This window comes from Salmo trutta, chromosome 36, assembly GCF_901001165.1.
Source record: "Salmo trutta chromosome 36, fSalTru1.1, whole genome shotgun sequence".
Lineage (NCBI taxonomy): Eukaryota > Metazoa > Chordata > Actinopteri > Salmoniformes > Salmonidae > Salmo > Salmo trutta.
This window is the reverse complement of record NC_042992.1, coordinates 20,609,184-20,626,742: the sequence shown is the minus strand read 5'-3', so window position 1 is coordinate 20,626,742 and position 17,559 is coordinate 20,609,184. Positions and strand designations below refer to the sequence as shown.

The 17,559-nt window shown below is 45.3% G+C and overlaps 1 protein-coding gene across 6 annotated transcripts in view; it reads right to left on the bottom strand.

Moving 5' to 3' along the window:
* Positions 1-1,412: 1,412 nt before the first annotated feature.
* hivep1 (HIVEP zinc finger 1) overlaps positions 1,413-17,559 on the bottom strand; it is an 85,879-nt gene continuing 69,732 nt past the window's right edge. For all 6 annotated transcript variants that reach the window (XM_029734993.1, XM_029734992.1, XM_029734997.1 and 3 more), the window contains exons 4-9: positions 11,408-17,223; positions 11,062-11,198; positions 10,763-10,938; positions 5,937-6,035; positions 3,752-4,287; positions 1,413-3,395 (exon numbers count right to left, since the gene is read on the bottom strand). In XM_029734993.1, coding sequence (XP_029590853.1) covers positions 2,205-3,395; positions 3,752-4,287; positions 5,937-6,035; positions 10,763-10,938; positions 11,062-11,198; positions 11,408-17,223 — 7,955 coding nt within the window. In that variant the 3' untranslated portion in view covers positions 1,413-2,204. The remainder of the gene's footprint in view (positions 3,396-3,751; positions 4,288-5,936; positions 6,036-10,762; positions 10,939-11,061; positions 11,199-11,407; positions 17,224-17,559) is intronic.

The window sequence follows — 17,559 nt, the reverse complement described above, 5'->3', positions numbered from 1 at the left end:
AACCTTAGGCAAAGGCTGGTCCCAAAGTTGATGTTTAATGACATCATCACTGATTATCTATGCCATTTAGTTGACGCATTTATGCAAAGCAACTTAGTCATGCATGCATACATTTTTTATGTATGGGTGGTCCTGGGAATTGAATCCACTATCCACGCATTGCAAGATCCATGCTCTACCAACTGAGCTCCGTTTAATCCCAATTTGAACAGCCCTATGGAAGACTTTGGTGGCAAATTTGACTGTTGTAACCTATTTGATGGGGGATCAAGCTACCACATTTACTAATGATGGAAAGTGACGGGGGTACAAAGTGGTGCAATGTGGAAAAACTTCAAGTAAAACATCCTGAGTCAAACAGTTCTGACAGGCCTAATCAAGGGCCTGGTGTTAGACAGTTTCCATTGGCCAAGGAACAGCTTGTGCTAATGGCTGCAGGACAGGACAGGACAGCCTGTCTGGCTCCTTTCCAGTCAAGACATCAGCCTATGATGCAGGGAGCAGAGCCTCAGTTTCCTATTCATAAGAGCCCTATAAAGCAGCTTCTTTCAGCCTTATTATAGGCGCCATCCCAAAGGACTTTGGAGTGGACCTGGCATAACAGAGCATGAAGCTGCTTTGGTGTTGCACAAACAAGGCAGGCTCTGAAAGGAAAAAGGCTACGGATAAACCTCACTCTCTCCGTGTCTCTGGTTTGGTGGATATTCGAACTTGGCAACATTCTCCCCACCCGCTTCACTACACCCACGGCTCTAACAGGGAGGGCTATCGCCCTCTAGGTGTCTCTGTTGCCTCATCCCAGGATCCAGGATCCTCCTCAGGCCCCAACAACTACTAACTAACTGAATAACAGAAGCAGACTCTCTCTCTCTCAAACCCTGATAGGCAGATAAGTCACCATCTACATCCCAAACGGCACCCTATTCTCTATATCGGGCCCATAGGGCTCTGGTCAAAAGTAGTGCACTATGTAGGGAATAGGGTGCCATTTGGGACGCATACACAGTTTAACTAGAGTAATGAGGAGTCTTACTGTAAAACCTCTTGAGATGAGCAATACGTTCTCGTCCTCACTGATGTTCCCTCTCTCTCTGGTCTGGTGTGTGATAGAGGTCTGATTGCATTTGTTTGGTCAGTGCCCTCCGAGAGCATTCCTGATGAAAATGGCTCTTTCCCACGGAATATGAAACCACTATAAGGCTGATTGTGAAATTATGTAGAGCATTGGGGAACCGTGGCGTTGAAAAAGCTAATGTTGAACTGTTACCGTATGATTGAGTGTTGAATTACACATTGATGCTAACATCCGGATGGATGTAGACATTTTGTTTTTAATCCGTGAACTTTTGCTGCATGTGAGATAAAATGTTGTACATAAGATCAAGAAAAAGGCTTTTGTCATATGTGGTCCAGAACTCTTGTCCATCTTCTAAACAGTATGACATTTTATTAAATGTTAAAACTTAGGTGCATCTGAGACAAAAAACATGAATACCATTTGTACATTTGTAAACAAAGTTTTACTGATACAGTTGATAATAATATTGATACCGCAATGTAAAGCTACCATATTACATATACCTATGGATTTATGAATCATCATGGGCACTAAATGGAATATAATAAATAGTTGAACACAACATCTGTACACAGAAACAATGCCCCAAATCCATAGAAATGTACATATACCAGTACAACACATTTATTTTTCCATAAATTTACGATTGACATAAAACCTTCCAAAATAAGATGGTTATCCTCCATTTTCACTTCCATGTCATCGAAATAAACACAAGCAACTGCTGAATTTTTAAGGTATTATTTACAGGTTCCTAAAACAAGTAACTCCAAAAAGGCACAATTGTCTATACAACATGTACAAAAAAAAAAATTGTCTGGAGCTGACAAAAAAAGTAAAAAGAAAAATGATTGGTCATCATTATCATCATCATCATCATAATAATAATAATCATTTATGATTGCACATACAATATGAATGTCAGAAACTGTGCTTTGAAAGGTGATTTGCAGAGAAACAAACCCACCCTGAAGTGTTTTCAGTCTTAGAAAGTGACAAGCATTACAAAAAGAGAACAAAGAAAGAGCTTTTCAATAGGTAGCCTGGTAACCCAGATTGAACGCTGCAATCACCATTGTAAGCTCAGCATTCGGTTTGATTTGACCAGGCTATTCGACTGGGGGTTTCAGGTGGCAATGACCAGTCTGTCCTCATCATCGCTGGATGCTGAGTCATCGATAAAGTCTTCCGTCACCTGCTGCCGTGACAGCATCGACTGCCTCTGAGGCGTGACAGGCTCACTGGATCCCCCTGCCCGCTCAACACCCCCCCCAGGAGCTGCAGCCGTGGAGGGCTGTGGTAGAGATGTTGTAACCCTCCCTTCCTTCCCTGGAGTCTGCGTGTGATCAGAGCCTCCGGAGCTCCTGTGCCCAGAGCTGCTGGGTCTGCTGCCTGATGTCACTTCCTGGGTGGGACTTCCTCTCAGGGTGGCAGCGGGAGAGGATGATGCAGCAGACGGACAGCTGACCAAGGGTCCTAGTTCAGTCTGAGAGGAGAGTCGGGTGGCCCCTTGTGCCTCAGGGCTGCCCTGCCTCTCAGAGGGTCCAGGGAGGGGACTGAGGGCGGAGAGAGGGCTGAGCGAGGGGATGAGGGCGGGCAGGGCAATGTTGAGGATCTGCAGGCCGGGGATGGGTGTGTGGTGGGTGTGGTGATGGTGAGGGCCCGTGCTGCTCTGGGAGCTGGGGCTGGCAGTCAGGACCTGCAGGTCCAGGGTGGCGTTGAGCGTCAGGCCTCCTGAGCTGGTCAGTCCCATGACGTTGAGGGTCTCCAGACCCATGGACTGCAGCGTCTGCTGGGAGGTACCAAGGGCCTGCAAGCCGGTGACCTGCCCCAGGGGGAAGCAGGGCATGATACTGCTGATGGGCTCCTGAACCACCAGGGGCTGGTTGGTGGGGGTCAAGGGAGAGCCCTCAGGCTGGGGGGAGTGAGAGGATTTGGGGAATGGGAGTGGGAGTGGACTGGTATTCCGGTGGATGACACTCACTGCGGGGATGGTGAGCTGGACAGTGCCGGCCTGGATAGGCACAAAGGTAGAGTAGGCTGGCAGGCCAGCAGGCACCAGCTGGATGCCCCCCACGGGGACCATGCTGTAGGAGGAGCAAGAGGGCTGCTGGGAGTGCAGAGGCAGGTGGCTGAAGAGGTGGGTGTGTGTCCCCTGTGTGGCCCCTGATCCTTGGGTCGAGACCTGGGAGGGAAAGTGCAAGGGGCTGTAGGAGGAGGTCTGGGGGGTGAAAGAGGTGGTCTGAGTGCTGACGTCTGTCCCGATAGGGACACCTGGCTCACTCGTTGGCAGGGTGGGAGGAGCCAAAGAGCCATCCTGGGAAAGAGCAAACATTTATAAAAATGAGTAATTATGACCTTTACATACTCTACATGTCTTATCACTGGAAACATGACAAACACTGAACATATTCCCCATATCTTTTCACAGGAAAAACCCAGTGAAGACATGAGATGATAATCTGTTACTAAAAAACAAGCCTTCTAACAAGCTGCCCATCAGAAATGCATTCACCTTTTCAAGCATTCAGAGCAACTTTGCTAAAGTGTCTCACATGCGGGATTCAAGGCAAAGAGTTTGGGTATGAAAGTGCGGAGAGACAGGGACAGAGGGATGGAGGGAGGGATGGAGAGAGAGAGAGGATGGGATGAGGAGAACATGGTGGGTCTCACCTGGCCAAGTTTGGAGCAGCCCTTGCCTGGTGCTGGAGGACTAGGGGGCACTTCAAAGTCGGGGTAGTCGATGGACATCTGCCTGCACGGCGAGACAGGGCTCATCATGTGCACCGACTCAGTGTCGGAGGTGTGGGGGGGTGGGGAGTAGGGCGGGGGGCCAGGGCTTGAACACCCTCCGGAGATTGACATCTGCTTGACCAGGGAGACGGGGCTCAGCATGGGCACAGACTCTGTGTCTGAGGCGTCGTGGGTGTGGGAGTCGGAGCCGGGGAGTTGGGGGAGGGACAGGGGAGCTTGGCGGTGGTGGTGGATGGACATCTGAGCAAGGAGGGAGCTGGGAGGGAGCTCAGCCTGGAGGGAGGAGGGTATGTGCTGGGGGCTGGCCGAGACCGAGGGGTTGGTGGACAGGCCCGACTCAGCCTGGCTGTCCTCTTCCTCTTCTTCGTTGTCATCATCGTTGTCATCGTCAGCGCCCTCCGAGTCCTCTCCGTCTGAATCTGGGCGGTCTGCAGTGCCCACCTGGCTATGGTCTCCTAGGGTAGAGAGATAGAGGGCACTTAGTATACGAGACAGCCGTGTCAATATGTACAACTATTAACCAACATTGACACAGTCATATGGGGGCTTTGGAAATCCTATATCTGGCACTGTTTCTATATCCCACTCCTAAAGTAAGAAAACTTGGCAATGAATAGCATTAAGATCGAGTACACAATGAGTGCATCTGAAAGGGTATAGGTCCCTGGTCAAAAGTAGAGCACTATATAGGGAATAGGGTGCCATTTGGGATGCAACCTAGCATTGAAGGAGGCAGAAGGAGAAAAACAAATATCCTATTGGCCTGGGACCATAGAAAGCCTTTTAGCCTCTGCCTCTCTCTCTCTCTCTAAAATTAGACGCAGCAATTTCCCTTCTAAACGCTGCCTGTGCATGCCGCCCACGTGTACTCCCAGTTAACTGATAAAGAAGCGGCATTTAGAATGTCTAATTAGAAACCTAGCAGTGGCATCATGGCTATTGATTGGCATGGCTACACAACGCAGACAGGGAATTGGCATTTCATAGCTGTGTGAAGTCATTTTCGGGAACTAAAGGAAAGGGTGATTCTGTTGTTAGAATCCATATGAGATTGGTGTAAACCTTCCTAATCAAATTCACATTTTGTGTTATAAACACAGGCTTAAATCTGAATGTTAGTGCATCCCAGTTTAGCTAGGGGATCTGTGTGGATTAAGAGTTCTGATACTGAAAGTGAAAAAAATACAAATATTACTACAAATCTGTAATATCCCTTTGAACTAAGAGGAATATGTTAATTCCTGTTGGTTTATGCTCTCTTTCAAACCTGTGATGAACTGACTTTATAACAGCCATCCTATCACATACGTCAGTACGCCTGTGTGCAGATATGGGCAGAATTTCTGTTACATGTATTTGAAATATGTATTTAAATTACTTCAGAGTATTTTGTCATTTATATTACAATGGGCTGAACTACACTCCAATTTATTTTGTAACAAGATCATTTTGGGGGCTGTCATTTGTATTTTCTAAATACAAAATACTTTTCTATACTATTTTTTATAGCGGTTCACCATATTGTGACCCCCTTTCACCCTGCATTGTTATCAGAAGTCTGATGACACTATGGTGTGATAAGAGTGTCTGCTATATGAACTAAATATAAATGTATATGTAAAAATGAACAATTGCAAAGCATTCTGAGTATTATTCTAATGGGCTCTGCCCCAAAACAAGGCCAATAATAATACCCAGTGTGCTTTGCATTTAATTTTGGTATGTTCATTTTCACATGTACATTTGCATTTTGGTCATTTAGCAGACACTCTTATCCAGAGTGACTTATAGTCAGTACATTCAACTAAGGTAGATGAACAACAACATATCACAGTCTGTAACCGTTACAGTGAATGTTGTTGCTGTTCGGGCCGCCTAATTGCAAATGTATTTCTGTATTTTAAAATGCAAAATACATGTATTTTAATTAAAGTACGATGTAGTTTATTTTGATACATTGATATTTATGGTATTTTGTAAATGTATTTTGACATTTTTGCCCATCATTGCCTGTGTGTATTACAGATCTGTGGTGAATTCACTTTTTAAATAGCCAGCACATAGAGGCCCTATGACAGTGGGTTGATGCTGAAATGTGAAGTACCTGAGTCCTCTGTATCATGGTCCTCGAGGCCTGCAGACACCCCCATCTCCATGCACTTCTTACTGTGGGCCTTGGACTTCATATGCTTGGTCAGATTCCCTGTAAGAAGAGATTTAAGTTTTAAATGGAAACATCATTGCATAGCAGCAATATAAAAATGAGATGCTCTTTACAAGTGGAGGACCATTCTGAAATAAAAACCAAACACCACATGATTTCTTTTTTTGAGAAAGAAGGCCACAAGTTTGTTAAGGTGGGACAAGCTTACACGCCACAGGAGGAGCTTACGTAAGTCTGAGAGCACTGTCTATGCCCCAAACGACAGCCTATTCCCTACATAGTGCACTACTTTTAACTAGGGCCGATAGGGTCTGGTCAGAACTGGTGCACTACATAAGGAATAGGGTGCCATTTGAGATTGCGCCACTATCTCTAGGCAGGCTGCATGTAATGGGTGAGTAATTCATAAATAAAATGTTTTTAAAGGAACGTGGGATGATGCTCTGACACCGAGTACTGTTCTGCAGTGTCGAGTGGGTAGACAGGTTCGAGAATGGTGAATCATCCTGCCTCTTTTAGAAGACAGAGAGAAAGACAAAGTCTTCAAAACCATCAAGGCTTCTAACAGTAAAAAGATTAGAGCGAAACTCAGTTGTGTGCTATTGAAAGTAAAAAGGGCCTTAAAAAGTAGAAACAAAGGAATGAAGTGCAATATCTGGCAGGCAATTAATGTCTGCCCACACATGTAATTTAAGATTTATTATACTGTCATTTGATTGAACATTGCATTATTGGCCTCACAATTCTTGTTTTCTTGCCCAAAGAAATATGACAATATGACTGTTTTCTGTGCATATCCCTTATGACACCAAAGCCTGCAACAGCCAGCAGCTAGGCATTATTTGTAACTCAAGATAGCTATTTGCTTATCTACAGGGCTGGAGTTAATTCAGATTGAAGGCAGTCAATTCAGGAAGTACACTACGGGTCCAAAGTTTTAGAAGTACTACTCATTCAACGTTTTTTCTTTATTTGTACTATTTTCTACATTGTAGAATAATTGTGAAGACATCAAAGCCATAAAATAAACAAATATGGAATCATGTAGTAACCAAAAAAGTGTTAAACAAATCAAAATATATTTTATATATTTGAGATTCTTCAAATAGCCACCTTGATGACAGAATGCTCTCTTGGCATTCTCTCAACCAGCTTCACCTGGAATGCTTTTCCAACAGTCTTGGCGTTCCCACATACGCTGAGCACTTGTTGGCTGCTTTTTCTTCACTCTGCGGTCCGACTCATCCCAAACCATCTCAATTTGGTTGAGGTCGGGTTATTGTGGAGGCGAGGTCGGGTGATGTAGCACTCCACCACTCTCCTTCTTGGTAAAATAGCCCTTACACAGCCTGGAGTTGTGTTGGGTCATTGTCCTGTTGAAAAACAAATGATAGTCCCACTAAGCCCAAACCAGATGGGATGGCGTATCGCTGCAGAATGCTGTGGTAACCATGCTGGTTAACTGTGCCTTGAATTCTAAATAAATCACAGACAGAGTCACCAGCAAAGCACCCCCACACCATAACACCTCATCCTCCAGGCTTTATGGTGGGAAATACACACATCTGTTCACCCACATACCATATCTCACAAAGACACGGCGGTTGGAACCAAAAATCGCCAATTTGGACTCCAGACCAAAGGACAAATTTCCACCGGTCCAATGTCCATTGCTCGTGTTTTTTGGCCGAAGCAATTCTCTTCTTCTTTTTGGTGTCCTTTAGTAGCGGTTTCCTTGCAGCAATTCGACCATGAAGGCCTGATTCACACAGTCTCCTCTGAACATTTGATGTTGAGACGTGTCTGTTACTTGAACTCTGTGAAGCATTTATTTGGGCTGCAACCTGAGGTGCAGTTAACTCTAAAGAACTTATCCTCTGCAGCAGAGGTAACTCTGGGTCTTCCATTCCTGTGGCGGTCCTCATGAGAGCCAGTTTCATCACAGCGCTTGATGGTTTTTGAGACGACACTTGAAGAAACTTTCAAAGTTCTTGAAATGTTCCTGGATTGACTGACCTTCATGTCTTAAAGTAATGATGGACTGTCATTTCTCTTTGCTTATTTGAGCTGTTCTTGCCATAATATGGACTTGGTCTTCTACAAAATTGGGCTATCTTCTGTATACCCCCCTACCTTGTCAGAACACAACTGATTGACTCAAATGCATTAAAAAGGAAATAAATTCCACAAATTAACAAGGCACACCTGTTAATTGAAATTAATTCCAGGTGATTACCTCATGAAGCTGGTTGAGAGAATGCCAAGAGTGTGCAAAGCTGTCATCAAGGCAAAGGGTGGCGATTTGAAGAATCTCAAATATAAAATATATCTTGATTTGTTTAACACTTTTTAGTTACTAAGTGTTATTTCATAGTTGTGATGTCTTCACTATTATTCTACATTGTAGAAAATAGTAAAAATAAAGAAAAACCCTTGAATGAGTTGGTGTTTGAAAATGTTTGACCGGTAGTCAATGAGCATCAATGACTTCCCAATAAACTGAGGAGTAGAAGATATTTATTGAAAAAGTTTTTCAATTTTTGAATATTAAATTAAACTGCCTTCAATTTGAATTGATCCCAGCCCTGTAGATAAGCAAATAGCTATCTTGACTTACAAATAATGTTAACACTTTAAGATATATATTATACCTTATAATCATTCGTTTTAAGATTACAGATTTATAAATCTGTAATAAACAGCTGTAACCCACTGGTTAATTTATTGTAAACCAAAGGTATATAAGGTGTACCTTATATATTAAGATACACCTGCTATACATAAAAAGGGGTTTTATGTGGGTTCTGAATTTTTTTTGATGATCAAATAATTAGACATCTTGAGTTACATGAAAAATGAAAAAAATTAGACATCTTGAGTTCCAAATAATGGTAACACTTTACATTATGTTACACATTATAAATGGTTTATAAATAACACAAATTGTAAAAAAAAAAGTTAAAAAAAAAAGATGAGTTTACAGTTATTATTATTAATTGTTAGGATTATAATTTATTAAATGCTTATAGATAATTAATAAACAGCAATAACACGTTGGTTAATTTATTATAACCCAAACCATGCTACTGGTGCTGGTATAATTAAGCAATAAGGCCTGAGGGGGTGTGGTATATGGCCAATATACCACGGCTAAGGGCTGTTCTTAAGCACGACCCAACTCGGAGTGCCTGGACACAGCCCTTAGCCATGGTACATTGGCCATATATCACAAAGCCCCGAGGAGCTTTATTGAGATTAAACTCAGCAAAAAAAGAATAGTCCCTTTTTCAGGACCCTGTCTTTAAAAGATAATTCATAAAAATCAAAATAACTTCACAGATCTTCATTGTAAAGGGTTTAAACACCGTTTCCCATGCTTGTTCAATGAACCATAAACAATTAATGAACATGCACCTGTGGAACGGTCGTAAAGACACTAACAGCTTACAGACGGTAGGCAATTAAGGTCACAGTTATGAAAACGTAGGACACTAAAGAGGCCTTTCTACGGACTCTGAAAAACACCAAAAGAAAGATGCCCAGTGTCCCTGCTCATCTGTGTGAACATGCCTTAGGCATGCGGCAAGGAGGCATGAGAACTGCAGACGTAGCCAGGGCAATAAATTGCAATGTCCGTACTGTGAGACGCCTAAGACAGCGCTACAGGGAGACAGGACGGACAGCTGATCGTCCTCGCAGTGGCAGACCACGTGTAACAACACCTGCACAGGATCGGTACATCCGAACATCACACCTGCAGGACAGGTACAGGATGGCAACAATAACTGCCCGAGTTACACCAGGAACGCACAATCCCTGATGAGCGTTACACCGAGGCCTGTATTCTGGAGCGGGATCGATTTGGAGGGTCCGTTATGGTCTGGGACGGTGTGTCACAGCATCATCGGACTGAGCTTGTTGTCATTGCAGGCAATCTCAATGCTGTGCGTTACAGGGAAGACATCCTCCTCCCTCATGTGGTACCCTTCCTGCAGGCTCATCCTGACATGACCCTCCAGCATGACAATGCCACCAGCCATACTGCTCGTTCTATGCATGATTTCCTGCAAGACAGGAATATCAGTGTTCTGCCAGCGAAGACCCCGGATCTCAATCCCATTGATCATGTCTGGGATCTGTTGGATCGGAGGTTGAGGGCTAGGGCCATTTCCCCCAGAAATGTCCGGGAACTTGCAGGTGCCATTGTGGAAGAGTGGTGTAACATCTCACAGCAAGAACTGGCAAGAACTGGCAGTCCATGAAGAGGAGATGCACTGCAGTACTTAATGGAGCTGGTGGCCACACCAGATACTGACTGTTACTTTTGATTTCGACCCCCCCTTTGTTCAATGACACATTATTCCATTTCTGTTAGTCACATGTCTGTGGAACTTGTTCAGTTTATGTCTCAGTTGTTGAATGTTGTTATATTCATACAAATATTTACACATGTTAAGTTTGCTGAAAATAAACGCAGTTGACAGTGAGAGGACGTTTCTTTTTTTGCTCAGTTTATAAACTGGTTACCAAAGTAATTAGAGCAGTAAAAATACATGTTGTCATACACATGGTATACGGTCTGATATACCATGGCTTTCAGCCAATCAGAATTCCGGGCTCAAACCTCCCAGTTTATAATGTAATATATACATTACGTTATAATATAACTTGTATTTCTAAAGGGGTTATAAGCAGTTTACAGATATAACAGCTATTGATTCATTTATTAGAAACCAAACCACGCTATTGCTGCCGTAAGCTCTGACCTTTAGTCTTGAAGGAGAAGTTGCAGTGGGTGCAGTGGTAGGGCCGTACGTCAGAGTGGGTGCGGATGTGTTTACGCAGCATGCTGGGCTTCTTGCAGCGGATCCCACACTCCTCACAGATGTATTTACCACGACCACGCCCACGCACATACACATAATCCTCGTTAGATTTGAATCTGCAGGGTTCACAAGAAGGTGAAAAACAATAAGTGCATACACCCAACATGACTGAATCCTTACAATAACTAATCAAATTGAGGAGACAATGAAAATATTTATATTACGGTTAAGACACATACCCTCCATCAAATATTTTGACCCTCCGTGGCTCTATTTTGGATGAGGAAGAATCCTTGTCTGACTCGCTGCTCACCTGACTCTCAGGTTGCACTTTGCTGTTATTCTCAGTTGTTACAGATTTCTGAGGCTTTAGGACCTAGGGTGTAAGTTGATTTGAGAAATGAACTAAGTACAAGACAGAAAACATAATGTGATAACATGCCCTTCACAAATTTCTATCATAAAATTATGGATATATTTAAATGGATTAAGAGATTAAATGATGGAAAATTAAAAACACAGATAATTCTACAAATAAATGTGAAAAATGAAATTAACGTTTGACAAATTATGTTTGGTTCTTACCTTAGGCATGACGTCTTTTAGCTTGCTTGAATAGGCCAAGATGTCGGATTTCATACTTGTCGTTATGGCTTCTGTGTAGTGTATTTTCTTGGAGTTCTGCTTGGAGTCAAAGAGAGACATCACCACTTTGGTGGGCAGGCCCAGTGGGTTGGGGTTGTTGGGGCTCACCGCCCAGGTGGAGTAGGCCGAAACCTTCTGGTCCGTCTGGGGAACATGCAGAGGCCTCCTCTTCATCAGGTAACACCAAGTGAAGGTGGTGGCAGTTTTCAGGCTGGGGAAAGACAGGCGATGGCTGTCTCGTGTGTTGACGACAGATACAGATGAGGCCAATTTCACCTGTCCATGGAAAGTCGAGGGCCTAATGGGAGACTTGGCGGGAGACCATCTCTCTTCCTCGCTCTTGTCTTGAGGCTTCAGGGAGGCGTTAGCTGGCACAGAGGAGGAGACATGACTCCCTGGAGCGGTGTTTAATGCAGAGCGTGGTTGTTCCTGGGGAACTACAGAAGATGGTTCATCCTTTCCGGTGCTTTCAGGTGTCATAGTCTTGCAGTTCTTAGGAGTCTGGGCGTCCTTTTCACCTACTGGCTTCTCGTGTTGCAGTGGAGGGGCCTCAGTTTCAATGGGACTATCCACTGGTTCAGTGGTGCACACCTGCCGGACTAGCATAAGCTTCCGTTGCCTAGTTACCTCCGCCATCTTGGAGTTCAGGTAGTTGACTGACCTGCCATCAGTGAGGCATGCGGCACCATGTTCATCCTTTGCTCGCTTCTGATGTTTTTCCATGGCGATATCCAAGCTGTTGGCAGGGGAGAGCATTCTCTTGCTTGAGGCAATGGGCTCTTGTTGTGGGCAAAGGGTCACAGCTGCCATTTTCTGGGTGCAGTGTAAGGACCCCAGGGAGGGAGCTCTTTGAATTTCACCAATATGGTTCTGGGTATTGGAAACTAAACCGTGTTTTACTTGAAGGCCAGTAGATGCTGGAGGCCTGTCCTTGTTCATTTCTGGTACAGTCTTTGTGTCAGTATCTACAACATACAGGTTACTGGCCACAGAGAGGGAAGGGTGCATCTGCTCATGAGTTATCAGTATCTGTGGCAATTGGAGAGCACCTGGTAGGTTTTGAGAAGGTGGGTCATTTTGTAGGCTTACAGGCAAGACTATTGATTGTGTCTTATTGCCTACAATCTGAAAACACGGTTGTGCCACACAGACATTGTGGAGAACATCTGAAGACTTCGAAATACTTTGCATCTGATTGGCAATAGGTATTGCTAAGACTGGCAAAGTTGTCTGAGTACCCTGTGTTGTAGAGAGAGAGTATGTTTGGCTTGGTCTCAGAGCAGGACACTGCAGTTGGTATTTGGGCACAAAGCTTTTCTTGTCTTGAGAGTCAGCAGATTTGTTCTGGGCATCTTCTTGGCCGACCACGACATGAACCACAGATTGCTGTATATTTTGGCATGTCTGAACCCTCGATGTTAGGTGCCAAGGGTGTGGAAGGCCATGAACTTGAGGCAGTTGACCTTGGCTGCCCAAGTTAATGCTTTGCACCATTCTTTCATTCTTCTGAGGGAGAGTTTCTCCAGAATGCACAATAAAGGGTTGGGCAAGGGGAGGCTTGTTGGCAGTCTGTTGAGGCCTCTGCTGAGATGTAGAGAATACAGTGGGGAGCCTCTGGAGAGGTATGGCATGCCTCCCGACATGTTGCTGACTCTCTGGCCCAATCTTTAAAGACATCTGGCGTACCAAGGGCCCCCTTCGCCTTTCAATGAGAGGTACCTGTACAGACGGGAAGGCTTGAGCACTCGTTGGCAGTTCCATTGGTGACATTGACCTGTTGGGTGGCAGAGACCTGCTGGGAGACACACTGCCAAAGTCAAAGGACTTGCTGCGATAGTCGCACAAAATCTCCACTGAGGGTTGAGTGCAACTGATCTGTTCTGAGGCAGCACGTCTTATCATGCCAGGGACCCCCAGGGTGTTGAAGGCTATTGGTAGCCCTTGAGGCTCAGATATTTTGTTGACAAATTCTCCTCTGGAGGGGCTCTCTGACCTGGATGGCTCATCCCGGTCGAAGGAGGCTGAGATACTGGAGCATCTTGAGAGGCTACTGTCTCTGCTGAGGCTACGAGACAGTGAAGACTCGAAGCTCGATTCTCCAGAGGAGTGCTCCATCTGAGCCAGACGAATTCTCTTTTTCTTGGGTGGAAGCTTTTCTGTCGGTAGTTTGGACAGGCTCTCGCTCCTCTGGGGCCAGTTGAATGTATCTGCAACCTTTTCCCCTTGCTCAGTGCTCTGACTGTCATGCTCCCGATCGGGTTCCTCTGTGACCAGGATTTCAGGAATGTTATTTTGGCGAACCAGACGAGACTGTTGGACAGCAGCACAGCTCTCAGCCACTGCTGCTAATGTGCTGTCGACACGGTTTTCCATCCCTTGTTTCCCCTGGTCGGCACATTTAGGAATGGACATCTTTTCATGGTAGCTCTCTAATGAAAGATTGGCAGTAGCATCGGCCTTAGTTTTTCCTGTGCTATGGCCATCTTTGTACATGAAATCAACAGGAGAGGCCCTGTCAATAGATTCAGAGGTCTCAAAGGAATTGGGCTTGCTTAAAGAGTTGGTGTGTCTGATAACTGATGTACCACTGCCTTGCCTCTGTAGGTCGCCTCTCTCTTTACCAGAGGTGTTAACCTGGGTTTCTCTGATCGGTGACAGTCTTGATTCTGATGCATCTGTACCTCTTGCTACTAGCTGATTTTGAGTTATTTGCGGTGGGTTGCTTTTAGGCTGTAGATCAACCATGATAGAGTGCTGAGAAAATGGCCGACCTGAACTGGCTGTTGATAGTTGGCAAGAATCAAAACTGACAGAGCATGGGGGATTGGTGTCAGTTGGTGATTGGTCATCATCGTCACCAACACTCTTCATTTTCCTTCTTTTTCTAATTGATTGCTGTTGGTCCATTATACCTGAAATAACGGTTCTGGGGACTAACGGCTGCTGCATGACATGTTGAAAAACATCCTGCTCAGTCTCTCTGACAGATACCGGCTTGTTTTTCGGACCATGGAGCTCTGAACAATAGAATTTCTTGTGATTTTCAAAGTTTTCTAGTTTTCGGTACCGATTGCGACAGGTCTCACATTCATACATTGTGCCTTTGCTCTGCAGAGGCTTTCGGTTTCGGTCTTGTGCATGCTCAAAAGACCTGCTTCTTTGCATTAACTCAGTGGAGATGCTAGACCCATGGTAACCTTCGTCCATGGAACGGACTGAGGTAAGGCCCTCACTTGTGGAGAAATCCTCCACTGCTACTTGTCGTACAAGAGTACGAGAATGTATTGCTGGATTTGGGGTAGAGGGGGCAGATGAAAACACATCATCGTTTAAGGAACTAATTTTGTCATCAACAGACTGACAGATCCGTAGTGGGTGGGGTTGCTGGACAATGTTTGGTGGGAGACCCGAGTGCCCTGGAGTTGTGGGCATAGAATTACTTCTTGTTATTGGTAAACAGTCCATTGGTGTATACTGATTGGGTACAGATAGAAGAAATACTGGCTTACATTTTTCTGTGGGGGTGAAGGGGGACTTGGGTATGTCTGAGCTGGAACTTGACCTTCTCGCCATTGGTTTAAGGTCAAACTGAAAAGAGTCTTTAAATATATACGATTTGGGGGAGTCTATGCTACCTCTCCTAGAAAGAGAAGTCCTTCTTGGTTTGACACTGTCCAATTGTTTGTCGTCAACCACTGCCTCATTGTCCGATATTAACTTTGAGATTCGTTCCTCGAGAGAGAGTGCTTTTGTTTCTAATGGAGGACGCATTTGTCCTTGCACAACACGGGGCTTCTCCACAGAAGCCACATGCATGGCAGTGGCAACCACTGCAGGGAGATTAGGAAGTGCATTTTTGGTGACATCCATGTCTGTTGGTGGGGTTATTTTGACAAAGGGACTCGGGGGACTCATGGCCTGGTCTGCACTTTCAGAACGTGAGAAGTAACCAGAGTCTGTGCTGCCTAAACTGCGGGGACTAAGCAGACACTTGCCCTGCTGCTGCTGAGAAAAGTCTGTGGCTTGCTGCCTCTGAAGCTGACCATGTCCGCCTCCTGGTGGAGTCCTGCACTGCTGATCCTCGTCCTCACTTCCTGCATCCTGTAGGGGGCTTGTGCAATCCACCTCTTTCAAGGATGACAGGACGGTGATGCTGGATCTCAGATGTGCCGTTTGGAAGTCCTTTTGCCGCTGGGCAGTAGCCTGCTCAGGGCTGGAGTCTGTGACTCTTGGACTGTCCGCCCGCTGAGGGGAGACATTGACAGGATAGACGACCACTTTTGGGAGGCCAGCTGTCCCTTTGGACTCATAGCCCCTCTGACTCAGGGGGAAAACAGCTGATGGGTCCCCTGCATCCCCATGATTGCCTTGTGTTGTGCCTGCACTCTGCAAACTGCTCTCTGAGAACGCTGCAACACTGCTTTGTGACGAGTCAGGGTCCAGGTCTGCTGTGCTACTTTCCTCATCGCTGTCCCCACTTTCCTCCACATCTGAATGTGTTCCAAGTGCTTTGTCAGACTCCACGGAGAGGGACCCACTTCCAGAGTCGGAACGCGCCACAAGCCCCAGTTTTATTGCGTGAGCATGGGATTTCTTATGCTTGTACAAATTGCTCTTAGTTTTGAATGAGAAGCCACAAGTAACACACGGGTAGGGCCGCTCTCCTGTGTGAGACCTGATGTGCTTGAGTAACACACTGGGCTTTGCACATGCCCGACTGCAGTATTCACACACATACTTCCCCTGCTTCTTAGGCTTCTGGTCCTTTGCTGAGATGCTACACATCTGTTCAAGCCCAAAGTTCACAACCGTGGCCATCTGGACTGGGTTGTAACCAGGTGTAACAGGGACTTGAATGGTGCTAGGGACACTAGCCGATAGGGACTGGCATGTGTGCACCACCGGTGGCTGGCTCTGAGGCAAGAAATTGGAGCCTGAGGGAACAGGTGAATGAGTTAGGGTATCGGAGGAGCCAGTACTGAAGCTCATCTGCAAGCCAGACTTTTCCCCACAGTTGCTGAAATGCTGTTTAGCATGCTGCAAAGTCTGCAAGGGAACAGCCTGGGTAGAGGACTGCATTGTGTAGGTCTCTTGTGTATTTACAAAGTCATTCTGCATATGCGCAGGCTGAGTTTGGAGTCCAAAATGTATAGCTGGCATAGCATTTACTTCACTATTAGACTGAGCAGAAAGAGTTCGGCTAGGTTTTTCAACGGCTGTGACTGGAAAGGATTTTTTTTTTTCTGCCAAGGAGCTGAAGTCTGGTTCCATAGCCTTAAGCAAGACTTCAAGGGGAGCGCTAGCATGGTAAGGAGAGGCACCTTCACAGCTTGTTTCGCCACTCTTACTGTCCTTGAGCTGCTGAGACTCCCCAACACCAGAGACAGATTCCTCTTTACCACTGATGGGATCGAGAGACTGTGGCTTTGAGAAGGACGTCTCCCTCTGCTTTAGCCTATCATTGTCAATGGAGGATGTCACTCCCTCAGAGGATTCAGCATTAGGCTGGACATACTCCGTATCTCGGTTCTGGCTTGGTGAGCTGGCAGGGTTTTGAGAAGGGCTGTTGGGGTAGGAGCAAGAGGGTGCGGCTTCCTTGGACGAGGTAGCTTGGAGTGTTGCCACGGAGGTCTTGGACTGCAAGGACTTCTTCACAGGAGATTTGGGTATTTTCTTTAGCTGGTTTTCTGACACAACCTTTTTCCTCTTCAATGCCTTTATGTTATCTGCACTTCTTCGACCACCCTCATTGATCCCTGTAAAGCAAACAAAATATAAATTAGCATGTATAATGAAATAATATTATATAATATACAATAACAATAATAACAACAACAACATGCTATTTAGCAGACTTTTATCCAAAGCAACTTAGAGTCATGCGTGCATTCATTTTACGTATGGGTGGTCCCAGCGGGAATCAAAACGCATGACCCTTTGCGTTGCAAGCGCCATGCTCTACCGACTGAGCTGCAGTTTATAGTTTCTGCAAAATGCTAAATGAAAATGATCCGATATGCTATGAGGATCTTCACTGAGAAGAATAGATATGATTCACCAAGAATTCACCAACCAGATAAAAATATGGTTTG